This window comes from Paroedura picta, chromosome 4 (genome assembly GCF_049243985.1).
Source record: "Paroedura picta isolate Pp20150507F chromosome 4, Ppicta_v3.0, whole genome shotgun sequence".
In the NCBI taxonomy this organism is placed as follows: Eukaryota; Metazoa; Chordata; class Lepidosauria; order Squamata; family Gekkonidae; genus Paroedura; species Paroedura picta.
This window is the reverse complement of record NC_135372.1, coordinates 140,857,491-140,874,841: the sequence shown is the minus strand read 5'-3', so window position 1 is coordinate 140,874,841 and position 17,351 is coordinate 140,857,491. Positions and strand designations below refer to the sequence as shown.

General features: G+C 52.8%; 1 protein-coding gene across 3 annotated transcripts; it reads right to left on the bottom strand.

Annotated features, from left to right (window-relative positions):
- Positions 1-765: 765 nt before the first annotated feature.
- On the bottom strand, positions 766-16,083 carry LKAAEAR1 (LKAAEAR motif containing 1). Of its 3 annotated transcripts, none has more exons than XM_077335871.1 (5): positions 16,002-16,083; positions 13,083-13,189; positions 6,713-7,034; positions 3,112-3,234; positions 766-956 (listed from the first exon to the last, which is right to left on the bottom strand). In XM_077335871.1, the coding sequence occupies exons 3-5, from the start codon at positions 7,001-7,003 to the stop codon at positions 894-896; spliced, it is 477 nt and encodes a 158-aa protein (XP_077191986.1). In that variant the 5' UTR covers positions 7,004-7,034; positions 13,083-13,189; positions 16,002-16,083; the 3' UTR covers positions 766-893. The 3 variants fall into 3 exon arrangements, with proteins under 3 accessions (XP_077191986.1, XP_077191987.1, XP_077191988.1); XM_077335872.1 differs by having other exon boundaries at positions 13,083-13,186; positions 16,002-16,064; XM_077335873.1 differs by lacking the exon at positions 13,083-13,189 and having other exon boundaries at positions 16,002-16,067.
- Between the last annotated feature and the right edge of the window lie 1,268 nt (positions 16,084-17,351).

Genomic DNA, 17,351 nt, shown 5'->3' with positions numbered 1-17,351 from the left:
GGGGAGGGCGGGGTTCAATGCACCTCCCTGCAGTACATTCCGGATGCAGGGGAAACAGATCATATATGCCAGATTTTCTCAACCAAGTTTTCGTGAAACCCTGGTGTTTCTTGGAGGCCTTGGAAGGTGTTTCCTGAAGGGATGAGAGTTCATTATTTTAACATATTTTCAAAACTTGTTAAATGCGCATTTGGTGATATGACCATGTATGGTCATGGTGACTTCCTCCCCCCCCCCTTATGATGAGCCTGGAGGGGGTGCGAAGGGGAGGGGCCACAGGTGGGCGTGTCCACGGCTCTGCTTCCCAACCATGTTCTACACCATTGCACCACTTCTGGGGGTATCTTGAAGCCAGATGTTTCAGGGGTTTCTCAAAAAAGTTGAGAAAGGCTGATATAGGCCTTACGGAGTCCACAAAGGGGCAAATGTATGCGTTTCCATTGACATGAATGGCCCAGCCTGAATGGGCCTAACCTTTGCTTCATGGGAACCAATCCTAGTTCTTGTGCTGGGGTGGGGGAAGAGAGAGAGAGAGAAACGCTGCAACCTGGAGGGATTACAGATGTTTGGGTGCCTATGATATCTCTTTCGCTCTCTTTTTCACCTTTTTCTGAACCACTAAAACCACACAGGTTGAAAGGTGGGAGATTCAGGACCAACAAAGAAACCTGCTGGGTACCTCTGCCCAGGGGTCTCGAAACCTCGAACCAACCCCAGCCCAAAACATCTGGCTGAGAGACGGCCAACGCTTGGTACTCGACCTGCTGAGAAGAAGGTGCACCGTTTATTCAACTGCACTAACTGTTTCTATACTGCAGTGCCCCTAAGCTACTCTCTCTAGCTGGTCCCCGCTGCTGTCCACATCCTGGTCCCTCCGTTGGTCCACATGTGGCTCAAGGCCTTCGGATAAAAATCTCCCCGTTCTCATCCGCCAGGATTTCTTCAATTCGGCCCCGCTGGAGAGACGGAAAGAAGGAAATGAGAAAGGGGGCAGAAGGTGTTGGTGCACCCATAAAGAATAAGGGAAATTTCTTCTAGGAGGAGGGAGGGAAACAGGCACACCGAATTGTTCTAAAGGAAGATTTTTTACACCACTTTCCCTATCAGAATTCTAGCCAGCAATCTAGAGCTAGATTTGCATCCAGGAGAACCTGAGGAGCTAACAAGGTTTGGAGGGGTAAGAAGATTGGACTCTTGGAAGCATATACTCCCCAAATTGGGTTAGTCATTAAGGTGTAATTAAAACTCAAATCTAGCTGTTCTACTGCCTCTGAAAGAATTCATGCATGCATCCACCTATCTACTTACCTACTTACCTACCATCCACCCATCCATGGGAGGGAGGATGGAAAGAAGGAAGGGAAGGGGGAAGGGAAGGGAGGAAGGAAGGAAGGAAGGAAAGAAAGGAGGGTAGGAAATAAATAAAGAACGAAGGAAGGAAGGAAGGAATCAAAGAGGGAAGGGAAAGAGGGAGGGAGGGAGGGAAGAAGGAAGGAATCCCGGAATCATAGAGTTGGAAGGTACCCCTAGGGTCATCCAGTCCAACCCCCTGCACAATGCAGGAACTCACAACCCCCTGCCCACCCACAGTGGCCCCAGTTTCATGCCCAAGTGATCCCTCCACCAAAAACCTCCAGAATCCAGTCTAGCCTGGAAGAAATTCACCCACCATCCCACAGTGGCAATCAGCAATTCCCTGGGAATGCAAGGAAGGAAGGGTCACAAGAGATAAACACTGGCACATCCCTTCCTGCCCACCTACTCGCCATCTGCCTATGTTCATAAGGAATGAATGAATGAATGAATGAATGAATGAATGAAGGAAGGAAGGAAGGAAGGAAGGAAGGAAGGAAGGAAGGAAGGAAGGAAGGAAGGAAAAATGTAAGGGAGGGAGGGGAGTGAGTGAGTAAGGAAGGAGGGAAGGATGGAAGGATGGAAGGATGGAAGGAAGGAAGGAAGGAAGGAAGGAAGGAAGGAAGGAAAAATGTAAGGGAGGGAGGGGAGTGAGTGAGTAAGGAAGGAGGGAAGGATGGAAGGATGGAAGGAAGGAAGGAAGGAAGGAAGGAAGGAAGGAAAAATGTAAGGGAGGGAGGGGAGTGAGTGAGTAAGGAAGGAGGGAAGGATGGAAGGAAGGAAGGAAGGAGAGAGAGGAAGGAAGGAAGGAAGGAAGGAAGGAAGGAAGGAAGGAAGGAAGGAAAAATGTAAGGGAGGGAGGGGAGTGAGTGAGTAAGGAAGGAGGGAAGGATGGAAGGAAGGAAGGAAAAATGTAAGGGAGGGAGGGGAGTGAGTGAGTAAGGAAGGAGGGAAGGATGGAAGGAAGGAAGGAAGGAGAGAGAGGAAGGAAGGAAGGAAGGAAGGAAGGAAAAATGTAAGGGAGGGAGGGGAGTGAGTAAGGAAGGAGGGAAGGATGGAAGGAAGGAAGGAAGGAAGGAGAGAGAGGAAGGAAGGAAGGAAGGAAGGAAGGAAGGAAGGAAAAATGTAAGGGAGGGAGGGGAGTGAGTGAGTAAGGAAGGAGGGAAGGATGGAAGGAAGGAAGGAAGGAGAGAGAGGAAGGAAGGAAGGAAGGAAGGAAGGAAGGAAGGAAGGAAGGAAGGAAAAATGTAAGGGAGGGAGGGGAGGGAGTGAGTAGGGAAGGAGGGAAGAATGGAAGGAAGGAAGGAAGGAGAGAGAGGAAGGAAGGGGAGGGAGGGAAGGAAGGAAGGAAGGAAGGAGGGAAGGAAGGAAGGAAGGAAGGAAGGAAGGGGAGGGAGGGAAGGAGGCCAGCAAGAGTGAAGCAGAAGCAGAAGAAAATGGTGAGGGGAAGTGGGAACATGCAGAGACAGAATGAGGAGAGGGTCATGGGCGAAATAAGATGTCCCCACCCCACCCTTCAGGTGCTCATGGGTCAGTGGGTGCTCTTTGCTAAAGCCAGCTAAGATAGCAACCATCACTTTGGAATTGGAACAGATGCAACAGAAGGGACCTGGCCTCCCGGGAACTATTGGCCGTCTGATAACAAGAGTCTCATTCTCCCTTGGGTAGGATTCACGCGGTGCTCTTCCGTCCGGGCGTCCTCCCTTGTTTGTCCTTCCAGACCACTAGTGGAGAGAAGGCCTCACCAGGCCACCGTACCTGAACGGTATCCATGCAGTCGGATAACTTAGCCAGATTCTTCCTGGGTGGGAGGAAGACCTCCAGCCTCACGGCACCTTTAGCACTCCGCTGGAAGGAGATCAGGAAGTGGATCTCTTGTGCCTGGGGGACGGGGAGGGAGAGAAGCCAAATGTAAGAAAGCCGACATTCAGGTTGGAAACCAGACCAAGAAACCCATTCTGCGTCCACAGATAACTGGGCAGTGCCTTCTGCGGGAACTTACAAGCAGTGCATGGAAACGTCCCCTCTCCCTGTATTGTCTTTCTCCTGTGCCTAGCATTCAGGGCTGGACTGCCTTTTTACATGGAGGTTCTATTTGGCTGTCGTGGCAAATGCTGATTGCCCATGAAGGCACATTTAAAGGTAAAGGTAAAGGTATCCCCTGTGCAAGCACCGAGTCATGTCTGACCCTTAGGGTAACGCCCTCTAGCGTTTCCATGGCTGACTCAATATGGGGTGGTTTGCCAGTGCCTTCCTCAGTCATTACCGTTTACCCCCCAGCAAGCTGGGTCCTCATTTTACTGACCTTGGAAGGATGGAAGGTTGAGTCAACCTTGAGCCGGCTGCTGGGATTGAACTCCCAGCCTCATGGGCAGAGGTTCAAACTGCATGTCTGCTGCCCTACCACTCTGCGCCACAAGAGGCACATTTAGGCCCTTCAAAAGACATCTGAGAAGTTAAACATCCAGAAGAATTTACCCATGTGACAGTGTTGTGGGGTGGCAGCTTGAGGGGACCTGAGAGACCTGGGTTCAAATCCCTACTCATCCCGGAAGCTAACGGGATGACTTTGGGCCAGTCATTCACAGTTTCTCCTACCTCACAGGATTATTGTCAGGTGAATTGGGGAGAACTGCAGGTGCCTAACAGGACTCAAATGCCACTATGGTAGGCTTGCCAAAATCCAGGTGGGGCCTGGAGATCTCCCCAAATCACTACTGCTGACTAGAGATCAGATTCTCTGGAGAAAAGGGCAGTTTCTGATGACTTCATGGAAGGGTTTCATGAGACCCTGGGGTTTCTTGGTGGCCCTGGAAGGGTCTCCTGAATAGGTGAGAGTTAAGTTTTTATATATTAAAAAAATGTCCTAAACGTTTATCGGGTGATGTGACCATATATGGTCATGCCGACCTGCCCCCCCCCTCCAAAAATGGCCAATGACAGGCCTGGAGCGCTGGGAAGGGGAGGGGCCACGGGTGAGCGTGTCCACAGCTCTGCTTCCCAACCCTATTCTGCATGATCGTACCCTTTCTGGGGTTTCTCAAAGCCTGAAAAATATTTCAGGGGTTTCTCAACAGTAAAAAAAAAAACTGCTTTATGGTCTCCCACCCACACCGAGGGTGTTTTCACGCACACAGATTCATTCCTCATGTGTTGGATAATGCACCTTCAATGTGCTTTTGCAGCTGGCTTTTCCTGTGCGCACAGGCAAAAATGCCTGCCAACCATCACCAAAATGCACCCAAATGACTTGTGTGAAAGTGCCACGCTTTCCGACACCTCCGCAAAGGCAGGCAATGGCAGAACCACCCCTGAACGTCCCTTGCGCAGCTGCCGGACAAGCCTCGGATCTTCTGGCTGTTGCTAGTTGCGAAGTCATGTCCGACCCATCGCGACCCCATGGACAATGATCCTCCAGGCCTTCCTGTCCTCTGCCATTCCCCAGAGTCCATTTAAGTTCACACCCACTGCTTCAGTGACTCCATCCAGCCACCTCATTCTCTGTCGTTCCCTTCTTCTTTTGCCCTCAATCGCTCCCAGCATCAGGCTCTTCTCCAGGGAGTCCTTCCTTCCTTCTCATGAGGTGGCCAAAGTATTTGAGTTTCATCTTCAGGATCTGGCCTTCTAAGGAGCAGTCAGGGCTGATCTCCTCTAGGACTGACCGGCTGCATGATTTAAAAACCCACCAGACCTAACTGTGACACCTTCATAGGTACCAGGCTCAGAGGTATGGAAGGAATCAGCGGATGATGTCATTTCTTTGGGGAGCAGAGGGGCTTACGTCCCCACGGGCCGGAGGGATGCCTTCAGACTCGGCTGAGCAGAGTGGAAGGTCGGGAACCAATCCTTCCCTCGAGGTGGTCCAAAATAAACCACAGTGCTGGGTTTTTCATGGGGGATTCTCGAAGGAGAAACTTGGGCTGCCAAATGGAAATGCCAAACATCAGGACAGAAAGCAGAGGGAACGGGCTGGCAGGTGTTTCCCGTTTCCAAGAAGGGAGCTCACAGAGCCTGTTTGCTTTCTTAGTCGGGATGCCAAGAATAAGATCAGCACCATCTGCTCGAGAGAGGAGAGTCCAGGACGTCTCGGGAGCCGGGCTTGGCCCTTCCCTGGCTGGCCGTCTCCATGTTCCCAGGACCGTTTCAACAAATACTTTGCCATTCCTTGGAGGAAGCCGGATTCTACTAAGGCAAGACGAGGCTGACCCCATTTCATTTGCTCGCAGCCTGCCTTTCTCCCCAGCGGGGACCCAAAGTGGCTTCTGTCATTCTCTTCTCCTCTGCTGTAGCCTCGCAACGTTCGAAATATATTTTCCTGTTTTGTCCAGGAAAACCCAGCTGCAAAAGCACTTTGAAAGTGCATTATCCTATGCGTGCAGAATAGGCCGAAAACCTATTTCTTACGTGCCCCGAAGCTACATTATCCAACGTGCGGAATTATCCAACATGTGCAGAATTATCCAACGTGTGCGGAATGGGCAACATGTTAAAATCCATGGCTTCAAGGAAGCCAGGACCACTGGGAGTTCCATCAGCTCTTCCTTAGAACCTTAGCATAGGGGTACAAGAGGCAAAACTGGAAGGAGAAACCCCTGAGAAACCCAACTTCTATACCATCACAAACAATGGGATCTTCTTGTCAGTGCATGCTATTCGTTTTGGATAAACTGACTACATCCTGAAACGGGGATCTAGCAGTGCATTGGTCAACGACATTGCTTCAGTCCTGCCTCGGACCTCAAGCTCTGTCCTTGGCAGAATCACAAACTGAACTGGGCCTGCGACAACCACTGATTTCTAGATCCCGAGGTGGGGGGCGGGAATGGTTGGTTTGGAGCATGCTCTATGGCAGTGGTCCCCAACCTTTTTATCACCGGGGACCAGTCAATGCTTGACAATTTTACTGAGGACGGGGGGGGGGTAGTCTTTTGCTGAGGGATGTCGCTGCCACCTGAGCCCCTGCTCCACTTGCTTTCCTGCTGGTGCCTCTGACTTCCCGCTGCCCGCTCAGGGGCATTGCCAGCAGCAGCTGCGCAGTGCCACACCGTGGGGGAGTCCCAGCCATGGCGGCCGCTGGAGAGCACCAAAAGTGAGCCGGTGACAGAGTGGCAGGGCAGCCCCCGAGGCAGCAGCCAGGGAGGAGGACAAGGAGGAGCTGTGGCCCAGTACCGACTGATGCACGGACCGGTCCCGGTCCCTGGACTGGGGGTTGGGGACCCCTGCTCTATGGTACTAATTCCCACAGAGGTCCCTCCCCTTTGCAAACCCCACCCCCTCTGAGATCCACCCCCCCTCCAAATTCCCAAACACTGAGCGGTCAGCCCTAGAGACCAAAAGAAGACGGCCGAGGAGGACTCACCCTCAGGTTCTGATACTGAAGTCTCGCGTTTCGGAGGCGGCTCCGGGCCTCGGCTGCTTTGAGGACGCCGACGAGCCTCTTCTGCTCCGATAGCTTCTCCTCCTCGGAGGAGGCCTTCTGGTCCTTCAGGAGAGACGTAGACAGCATGGCCCTCACCTTTGTGTCGCTGGGGTCGGCGAACGCCAAGTAGCGCCTCTTCTGCTCGGGAGACATCTTGGTCGTGTCGCAAGACATCCTCTGGAATCTGGTGGTCTGTTTTTTTCTCTCGACACAAAGGTCTGTGCTGGACATGGTGGCTTAGCCCAGAGAACAGGGCGGAACGCTGCAAGGGGAAAACAGATGGGCTCAAAAGGGGGAAATGCAGGGAGATGGTACAACCATAGCCCTAGCCCTAGCCCTAGCCCTAGCCCTAGCCCTAGCCCTAGCCCTAGCCCTAGCCCTAGCCCTAGCCCTAGCCCTAGCCCTAGCCCTAGCCCTAGCCCTAGCCCTAGCCCTAGCCCTAGCCCTAGCCCTAGCCCTAGCCCTAGCCCTAGCCCTAGCCCTAGCCCTAACCCGTGGGATATTCAAAAGAGCTAATAATTAAAATAATAATAGTGATGATACTTTGCATTTAGATAAGGGTTAGGAGCTGCACGGTCCATAGGGGGTTCTCAGAGCTGAGTCGAGAAATCCCTGGTTATTTTGTGGGTGGAGCCTGGGAAAGGCAGAGTTTTGAGAGGGGAGGAGCCTATTATGCCATAGAGCGCACCCTCCAAATCAGCCATTTTCTCCAGGGGGACTAATCTCTGTTGTCTGGAGGTCGGTTGTAATTCTGAAGGCTCCCTAGGCCCCACTGGGAGGGGCTCTATTGTTGGACCTCCAGAGGGACTGAGTGGCCCCTGTGTGAGACAGGATGCTAGACCGGATGGATGATCAGCCTGATCCAGTAGGCCTCTTCTGATGTTCTTATGCAGACCTTGGCCTCTATATTCTCTTATTGGACCTCCAGAGGAACTGGCTGGCCAATGTGTGAAACTGGATGCTGGACTAGATGGACCACTGGTTTCATCCAGCAGGGCTCTTATTAAGTTCTTATGAAGGCCTCAGCTGCTATGCCCTGTCATTGGTTATCCAGAAGAACTGGCTGGCCACTGTTTGAAACAGAATGCTGGACTCTTAAGAAGGCCTTGAACTCTCTGCCCTTTTGCTGGCCCTCCGGAGGAACTGGCTGGCCCCTGTGTGAGACAGGAGGCTGGACTGGATGGACCCCTGGTCTGACCCAGCAGGGCTCTCCTGATGTTCTTAGGAAGGCCTCGGCCTCTCTGCCCTGTTGCTGGCCCTCCAGAGGAACTGGCTGGCCCCTGTGTGAGACAGGAGGCTGGACTGGATGGACCCCTGGTCTGATCTAGCAGGGCTCTCCTGATGTTCTTAGGAAGGCCCCGGCCTCTCTGCCCTGTTGCTGGCCCTCCAGAGGAACTGACTGGCCCCTGTGTGAGACAGGACGCTGGACTAGATGGACCCCTGGTCTGACCCAGCAGGGCTCTCCTGATGTCCTTAGGAAGGCCTCGGCCTCTCTGCCCTGTTGCTGGCCCTCCAGAGGAACTGGCTGGCCCCTGTGTGAGACAGGAGGCTGGACTAGATGGACCCCTGGTCTGACCCAGCAGGGCTCTCCTGGTGCTCTTAGGAAGGCCTTGGCCTCTCTGCCCTGTTGCTGGCCCTCCAGAGGAACTGGCTGGCCACTGTGTGAGACAGGAGGCTGGACTGGATGGACCCTGGTCTGACCCAGCAGGGCTCTCCTGATGTCCTTAGGAAGGCCTCGGCCTCTGTGCCCTGTTGCTGGCCCTCCAGAGGAACTGGCTGGCCCCTGTGTGAGACAGGAGGCTGGACTGGATGGACCCTGGTCTGACCCAGCAGGGCTCTCCTGATGTCCTTAGGAAGTCCTCGGCCTCTGTGCCCTGTTGCTGGCCCTCCAGAGGAACTGGCTGGCCCCTGTGTGAGACAGGAGGCTGGACTGGAGGGACCCCTGGTCTGACCCAGCAGGGCTCTCCTGATGTCCTTAGGAAGGCCTCGGCCTCTGTGCCCTGTTGCTGGCCCTCCAGAGGAACTGGCTGGCCCCTGTGTGAGACAGGAGGCTGGACTGGATGGACCCTGGTCTGACCCAGCAGGGCTCTCCTGATGTCCTTAGGAAGGCCTCGGCCTCTGTGCCCTGTTGCTGGCCCTCCAGAGGAACTGGCTGGCCCCTGTGTGAGACAGGAGGCTGGACTGGATGGACCCTGGTCTGACCCAGCAGGGCTCTCCTGATGTCCTTAGGAAGTCCTCGGCCTCTGTGCCCTGTTGCTGGCCCTCCAGAGGAACTGGCTGGCCCCTGTGTGAGACAGGAGGCTGGACTGGAGGGACCCCTGGTCTGACCCAGCAGGGCTCTCCTGATGTCCTTAGGAAGGCCTCGGCCTCTCTGCCCTGTTGCTGGCCCTCCAGAGGAACTGGCTGGCCCCTGTGTGAGGCAAGATGCTGGACTAGATGGACCCCTGGTCTGACCCAGCAGGGCTCTCCTGATGTCCTTAGGAAGGCCTCGGCCTCTCTGCCCTGTTGCTGGCCCTCCAGAGGAACTGGCTGGCCCCTGTGTGAGACGGGAGGCTGGACTAGATGGACCCCTGGTCTGACCCAGCAGGGCTCTCCTGATGTCCTTAGGAAGGCCTCGGCCTCTCTGCCCTGTGGTTGCCCCTCCAGAGGAACTGGCTGGCCCCTGTGTGAGACAGGAGGCTGGACTGGAGGGACCCCTGGTCTGACCCAGCAGGGCTCTCCTGATGTTCTTAGGAAGGCCTCGGCCTCTCTGCCCTGTGGTTGGCCCTCCAGAGGAACTGGCTGGCCCCTGTGTGAGACAGGAGGCTGGACTGGAGGGACCCCTGGTCTGACCCAGCAGGGCTCTCCTGATGTTCTTAGGAAGGCTTTGGCCTCTCTGCCCTGTTGTTGGCCCTCCAGAGGAACTGGCTGGCCACTGTGTGAGGCAAGATGCTGGACTAGATGGACCCGGGGTCTCATCCAGTAGGGCTCCTGTGAGGTCCGTATCTCCTAGGACAGTGGTCCGCAACCTTTCTAAGGCTGCGGACCAGCGGTGGTGGGGAGGACGATCGTGCATGCACATTTGCGCCATGCGCGGCCGCAAACTCACATACGCGGTACTTCCGCGGTCGCATGCGTGGCCCTGCTTCCCCCCCCCCCCCAAAACGAAGCTTGCCGGGCCGCAAGCTAATTGGCTGCTTTTGTGGCCGATTTGCTTGCGGCGTGGGAAGTTTCTTACTGCGGGGAAGGGCGGGGAGAGGGAGTAGGAAACTCTCTCATGCAAATACAACGGAAACAAATGATGAGAAGAGCCTGGCCCCTGAGGAATTGCCGCACGTGGCTGGATCATGCCCCAAGTCTTTGCATTCCGTGTTTTTTAGGGTTTGATTTTTCGTGGCTTTAAGTACGAGGGGGCTCTGCCCAGGCCGGGGTGACCAGGATCCGAGGAGGTGAGCGATCTAAACCAGAAACAGCCTGCCTTTCTCCTCTCTTGAGCTGCTTACAAATCTAATATGCTTCTTCAAAATGCTCAGACGGTTAGAGCTCCTTCCGTTTCCAGCACCTGCTATTTTTGAGTTCCAATTACTGAGCAGGCAGGAGATAAAAGGAAGCAGAGTTTAAAAGAGACAGTAAAATACTTGCTTTCTGTTGCATTTTTTTTTCTGATGCAGTCTAGAAACTGGAGCTAAAGATCAGGCCACCAAGCTCCAGGAGGGGCCTGGCGATCTCCTGGAATCACGGCAGATCACCGGACTAGAGCGATCACTTCTCTTGGAGAAAACAGGGGGCTGGGATTGGACTCTCCAGCATAACACTCTTCTGATATCTCCCCTCCCGAAATCCCGCCCTCCCCAGGTTCTGCCCCCCTGAAACCTCCTGGAATCGCCTAGTCTGGAGCTGGCAACCACAAATGCGGTCCTGGTCCTGTGCCACAATTTAGGCCGAATTTGCACATGCTGCTTAAAGTGCGCTTCAGTGAGCATGGGCTGAAAACAGGAAAAATTAGCTTTAAATGTGCATCATGTTTCAGAACTGACTGATAACCACGTAGCAAGGTGGATGTAGCATTCTGGGGTGCCTGTTTTTGTTGCTGAGAAATACTTGGGCTTTGGGGGGGTGGAGCCAAAGGAGGGCGGGGTTTGTGGAGGGGAGGGGCTTGAATCTCATGCAGGGATTCTCAGCCAGGATTCTGGGGAAGGCTGGCGTTCCATGGCCTTTCCCAGACGTTCGGCTGGCCACTGGCATCGCTAGGAATTCCTGGAGCCCCCTTCTCCTGTTGCTCTACAGCAGGGGTAGTCAAACTGCGGCCCTCCAGATGTCCATGGACTACAATTCCCAGGAGCCCCTGCCAGCGTTTGCTGGCAGGGGCTCCTGGGAATTGTAGTCCATGGACATCTGGAGGGCCACAGTTTGACTACCCCTGCTCTACCGGCCTTATCTCTTTGCCCACAAGGGAAAAACAGTAAATGATCAATTGACAAGATCCCTCGGGAGGAGGTGGGTTCTCCATCTTTGGAGATTTTTAAACAGAGGCTGGAGAGCCATCTGACGGAGAGGCTGATTCTGTGAAGGCTCAAGGGGGTGGCAGGTGACAGGGGATGAGCGAGAGGGTTGGGAGTGTCCTGCATGGTGCAGGGGGTTGGACTAGATGACCCAGGAGGTCCCTTCCAACTCTAGGATTCTGTGATTCTATTCTATGATTGATCGGCTGGCTCCCGCATCTTAATTTGCCGCCCACTTTGATGCCTGGCGCTGTTATTCGGCATCTGAGACCATCCCATTCTGCAAGATAGAAGGACAGATGGAGTGTGGACATTCTAGTAGTGTGAACAGTGACTCACAAAAGCTCCTTCCCAGCTGAAGATTTTCATAGAATCATAGAATCATAGAGTTGGAAGGGGCCATAGAGGCCATCTAGTCCAACCCCCTGCTCTACGCAGGATCAGCCCAGAGCATCCTAAAGCATCCAAGAAAAGTGTGTATCCAACCTTTGCTTGAAGACTGCCAGTGAGGGGGAGCTCACCACCTCCTTAGGCAGCTCCTTCCACTGCTGAACTACTCTGACTGTGAAAAATGTTTTCCTGATATCTAGCCTATATCGTTGTACTTGAAGTTTAAACCCATTACTGTGTGTCCTCTCCTCTGCAGGCAGCAGAAACAGCATCCTGCCCTCCTCCAAGTGACAACCTTTCAAATACTTAAAGAGGGCTATCATGTCCCCTCTCAACCTCCTTTTCTCCAGGCTGAACATTCCCAAGTCCCTCAACCTATCTTCATAGGGCTTGGTCCCTTGGCCCCAGATCATCTTCGTCGCTCTCCTCTTTTGTTAGTCTTAAAGGTGCTACTGGACTCTGGTTCTTTACTACTGCCACGTTTATTTGTTTGGAAGGAAGGAAGGATCATAGAATGGAGCTGGAAGGGGCCATCTAGTACAGCCCCCTGCTCTGTGCAGGATCAGCCTCCAGCATCAGCCTAAAGAAGAGCTTTAAAAAAACAAAACAACCTCCCCCCCTGCTTTTCACTCCTCAAAGGAGTCTCAAATTGGCTTCCAAACATCTTTCCCTTCTTCTTCCCACAACGGACACCCTGTGAGGTGGGTGGGGCTGAAGAGCTCTCAGAGAACTGCTCTGCGAGAACAGCTCTCAGAGAACTGTGAGTGGCCCAAGGTCATCCAGCTGGCTGCATGTGGAGGAAGGGGGAATCAAACCCGGTTCTCCAGATCTGAGTCTGCTGCTTTTATGCACTACAGGACAAGGGTAATAGAGAAACAGGCAGAAAGAAAAAAAAAGAGAGAGAAAGCGAGGGACAGCGTTTGTTTTAAAGAGGAAATATATTTCAGTTGACTCCGCTTTCTCACAGGCACAGACGAGCTGCCTTGAGGACCGCTTGGGGGATTTTACAAAACCCCGTCCAGGAGGGGAAGCTAATTTCTATTCTTGCTGAGTCACCCAAGCAGGTTCTGTGATGCAGTCCCCAAAAGCAAGAAGCTATTGTTTCCGGGCTTTTGTAGGTTGCCAACCTCCAGGTAGGATCTGGAGACCCCCCCCCCCAAATTACAGCTTCTCTCCAAAATATGGAATCCATTTCCCTGGAGCCCATGCCAGGATGTTGCTGGCAGGGGCCCATGGAATTTGTAGTCCATGGACAGCTGGAGAAGCATAGTTTGCCCACTCCTGATCTTGAATTTCCCAAGTTATGTCCTCGGCATCTCCTGATAAAGGTAGAAGGTTCTGAGGAAGTCCTTTCCTATCAGAAACCAGTTGCTATTCAGAGGTGACATGATGGAGCAATAGGAACCTGGCACTGCCCATAGTAGTCTGGCACTGCCCACCTTTAGGGGACTCGGTGAAGTTTTAGGCACCGGATGAAGGGAACAAAGACCCGTCTCAGTCTGTAGCTCTGCTGGCGTAGCTCGGAAGGGCCAGGTGAGTTTCCCTGCTGACCAAAGGGAGCAAAAAAGCAGGTTAAATTGTGCTTTCAGGTATACTACTGGAAGAGCCTCTTGTGACGCAGAGTGGTAAGGCAGCAGACATGCAGTCTGAAAGCTCTGCCCATGAGGCTGGGAGTTCGATCCCAGCAGCCGGCTGAAGGTCAACTCAGCCTTCCATCCTTCTGAGGTTGGTAAAATGAGGACCCAGCTTGCTGGGGGGTAAACGGTAATGACTGGGGAAGGCACTGGCAAACCACCCCGTATTGAGTCTGCCATGAAAACGCTGGAGGGCGTCACCCCAAGGGTCAGACAGGACTCGGTGCTTGCACAGGGGATACCTTTACCTTTACCTTATACTACTGGAAGAAGCAGTGACCGTCTGCTCAGATGGCCCCAGAAAGGGGTCCGTGAGGTCTCCTCTCGTGAAGGGGTTTTAGAATGCAGGCAGGGCCAGATAGGGCTTATCCCCAGCAAGGCATCGGATTGGTCACTGGAGATTTGAGTGACTGTGCAAATTTTTTTGACAATGCTGCTTTAGCAGCAGGCGAGATCACACGGATCTTTGCCACCTGCCTGAAGCGAAGCAGCCATTACAGGAACAGAAGGGAGAGACAAACGGACTGAGAAGAATTTCCCCCAAAGTGGAAATAGTTTATTACATTAATGCTACTTTCCCGAGAAGAAGAAGAAGAAGAAGAGTTGGTTCTTATATACTGCTTTTCCCTACCCGAAGGAGTCTCAAAGCAGCTTACAGTTGCCTTCCCTTTCCTCTCCCCACAACAGACACCCTGTGGGGTGGGTGAGGCTGAGAGAGCCCTGATATCATTGCCCGGTCTGAACAGTTTTATTAGTCCCGTGGCGAGCCCAAGGTCACCCAGCTGGCTGCATGGGGGGGGGGGGAGCGCAGAATTGAACCCGGCATGCCAGATTAGAAGTCCGCACTCCTAACCACTACACCAAACCTAACCACTACGCCAAACTGGTGATCCTGGACCCTTGAGCAGGTGATGTGCAGCTTTATTACACATTAGTGTAATAAGTTAGTTCACTTTGGGGAGAATTCTTCTAAGTCAATCTGTTTGCTATATATTCTACTGAGGAACTTGATCATGTTACCTCTGTTGGGTCCACCATCAACTTCAGTTGGAACTGACCTGTGGAACTCTCTCTCTCCTCTCTTCTCCATAAAATGGCTGGTTCTTTAAGCAGCCGGAGCTCTGCTCCTCCTTGGCATGATCAAGCCCTGCCAGCATCCAGCGCTTGAATTAAATGTGTTCTGCTGGGATGATCAACTGTGAATCTTCCGTGGGGTCACTGAGATTGGATTCGCCCCCTCCCCCAAATTTCATACCCATAGAAGAACTGCCAGTCTGAACAGATTGGTGGACATTAAGGGTGTTGATGACGGAACATTTGCTGAAGTAAACACCAGATGGTAGGGGTTCTTGTTTTTTTTTTTTTAAATAAAAATAAAAGGCATTTAATTATGATTGATTGATATAATTGAACTCTCTGTGCTGAGCGTAGTGGCAGAGGAGAAAGGAAGGATGGGAGTAAACAACCATGGATGGACTCCAAGAGCCTGCTTGGTGTAGTGGTTAGGAGTGCGGGCTTCTAATCTGGCGAGCTGGGTTTGATTCATCACATGCAGCCAGCTGGGTGACCTTGGGCTAGTCACAGCCCTGATAAAGCTGTACTGACCAAGCAGTAATATTAGGGCTCTCTCAGCCCCACCTCCCTCACAGGGTGTCTGTTGTGGGGAGAGGAAAGGGAAGGCGAATGTAAGCTGCTTTGAGACTGCTTTGGGTAGAGAAAAGCGGCATCTAAGAACCAACTCTTCTTCTTCTTCAGTATTCTCAGGGCTCTCCCAGCCTCACATCCCTCACAGGATGTCTGTTGTGGGGAGAGGAAGGGAAGGCGATTTGAAGCCACGAGACTCCTTCAGGTAGAGTAAAGTGGCATATAAGAACCAACTCTTCTTCTTTCCCATGAAGCAGTCTTGTTCATGTATCTCAGGAGGCTGACCTAGGTCTAGTCTGCACACAATGGATAATGCACTTTCAATGCACTTTCGTAGTAGATTTTCCTGTTCTGCATAGGAAAATCCAGCTGCCAAAGCACATTGAAAGTGCATTATCCTATGTGTGCAGACTAGGCCTTAGTCACCAGGACCACATCCTGGGGCCTGGAGCTCCACAAGTCTGCGATGCATTTTGCGAAGAAGAATATTTCATGTGCCTGCCCTGAATTTACTGATCATGAACTTTATTGGGGCGAGGGGAAAAAAGCATTGTTGTTTATACCCCGCTCTTCACTGCCCAAAGGAGTCCCAAAATTGCTTGCAAACATCTTTCCCTTCCTCTCCCCACGACAGACACCCTGTGAGGTGGGTGGGGCAGAGAGAGCTCTGGGAGAACTGCTTTGTGAGAGCTCTAAGAGAACTGCAACAAGCCCAAGCCCCCCCCGGCTTGCTGCATGTGGATGTGCGGGGAAGCAAATCCCATTCTCCACGTTAGAGGCGACCTCTCCTAACCACAACACCAAACTGGCTCTCGCACAATGAATGTGGGACCAGAGGGTGCATCTCAGCTTACCAAATTCATGTATTAACTTGAGATCTAGGAGAGTTAAAACTGATATCCAGGCGACCTAACCCACATCACCCTATCATTGTGAGGATGGAAGAGTCAACGGGGGAGAAAAATTAAATACATTATCCCTAGCTGTGTGGCTGGGGTTACAAGGAAGGACCAAGCTGCCCCTTCCCTCCCCTGGACGCCCCATAATATCCTTTTCTCCCTGGGCTGTGCCCGGTCTTACCTCTGCCGCAGCTCTCTGGGCCTGCCTTAGCTCAGTTGTGCACCCCAGGCTTTGAGTGTACAAATGTCTCCATAGCAATATGGCTGCCAGGCACTCTGGACAATGGGAGGGAAATTCCCCTCCCTGCTAGCAGGGAAGAGAGGAAGAAACAGGAATTGTGGTTGGTCCCTCCGAGAGTGGGCAGGCTGGACATCTCTCTGCACAGATCAGGACGAGGCTGGTCATAGTATTATCGTTATTTCATTTTAAAAGGCTGCCATGTAGAGCAGGGGTAGTCAACCTGTGGTCCTCCAGATGTTCATGGACTACAATTCCCACGAGCCCCTGCCAGCAAACGCTGGCAGGGGCTCCTGGGAATTGTAGTCCATGAACATCTGGAGGACCACAGGTTGACTACCCCTGATGTAGAGGATGGAGCAGAGTTGTTCTCCCTTGCCCCGGAGGGACAGACCAGAACCAATGGGATGAAATTAATGCAAAAGAAATTCTGTCTAAATATCAGGAAAAAGTTTCTGACAGCTAGAGAGGTTTCTCAGTGGAACAGGCTTCCTCAGGAGGTGGTGGGTTCTCCGTCTCTGGGGATTTGTAAACAGAGGCTGGATGGCCATCTGACAGAGAGGATGATTCTGTGAAGGTTCAAGGGGGTGGCAGGTGACAGTGGATGAGCGATTGGGTTGTGAGTGTCCTGCATAGTGCAGGGGGTTGGACTAGATGACCCAGGAGGTCCCTTCCAACTCAGTTATTCTATGAGTCTATGAATTCCCCTCTGCCCCTTCAGAGGCATGAGACTGGGGCTCCAGGGCTGGCCTGGAGACTTTGGGGTGGGCCTGGAGACGGCTCTGAGGGAGCGGCATTATTGCCTCAGTCCAGGCCCTGTGAGGTAAAAGTATAAAACCCTCATGTGACTTATTCCTTGCCTCACAGGTTTCGATGAACATGAGTTTGTTTTTGCTCCAGCTAAAATTAAGGGGAAAAAAAATCTCAAAACCTTTCCCCATCTGGCGTGGTTTTGGGGAACTCACAGTAGGCGAGAACTCACAGCCCAGGGCTGACAGCAGCTAACATGCTGAGTTCCTTGACTCCAAGACGGTTCAACCGCCGCGGAATTAAATGCCAAGAGCTGGGGAAATACTGCGATCTCGTGGAGAGAGAAAGAGCCAGCCTTATCCTGCCGTGCTTGAAATATAATCCCAGCAGCTGCAGAGTGTAAACCGGCAGTGGGTGAACTGATAGGGGCCTGAGCCAGAGATGATACGCTTGCCTCCTTCCACCTGCTCGGAGATTAGAGCCCCAGAGGAGGAAGTTGAACCGACATGAGCAAACGCAGCAAGGCGTCGGACGAGAGAAAAG

Bases quoted from the DNA above. Each gene is read 5' to 3' on its own strand.
- LKAAEAR1 (XM_077335871.1), bottom strand. From the start codon at position 7,003: ATGTCCAGCACAGACCTTTGTGTCGAGAGAAAAAAACAGACCACCAGA. The intron at 3,235-6,712 runs GTGAGTCCTCCT...CCCGTCCCCCAG, and splicing joins TTCAGTATCAGAACCTGAGG to GCACAAGAGATCCACTTCCT. The intron at 957-3,111 runs GTACGGTGGCCT...CCGTCTCTCCAG, and splicing joins ACTGCATGGATACCGTTCAG to CGGGGCCGAATTGAAGAAAT.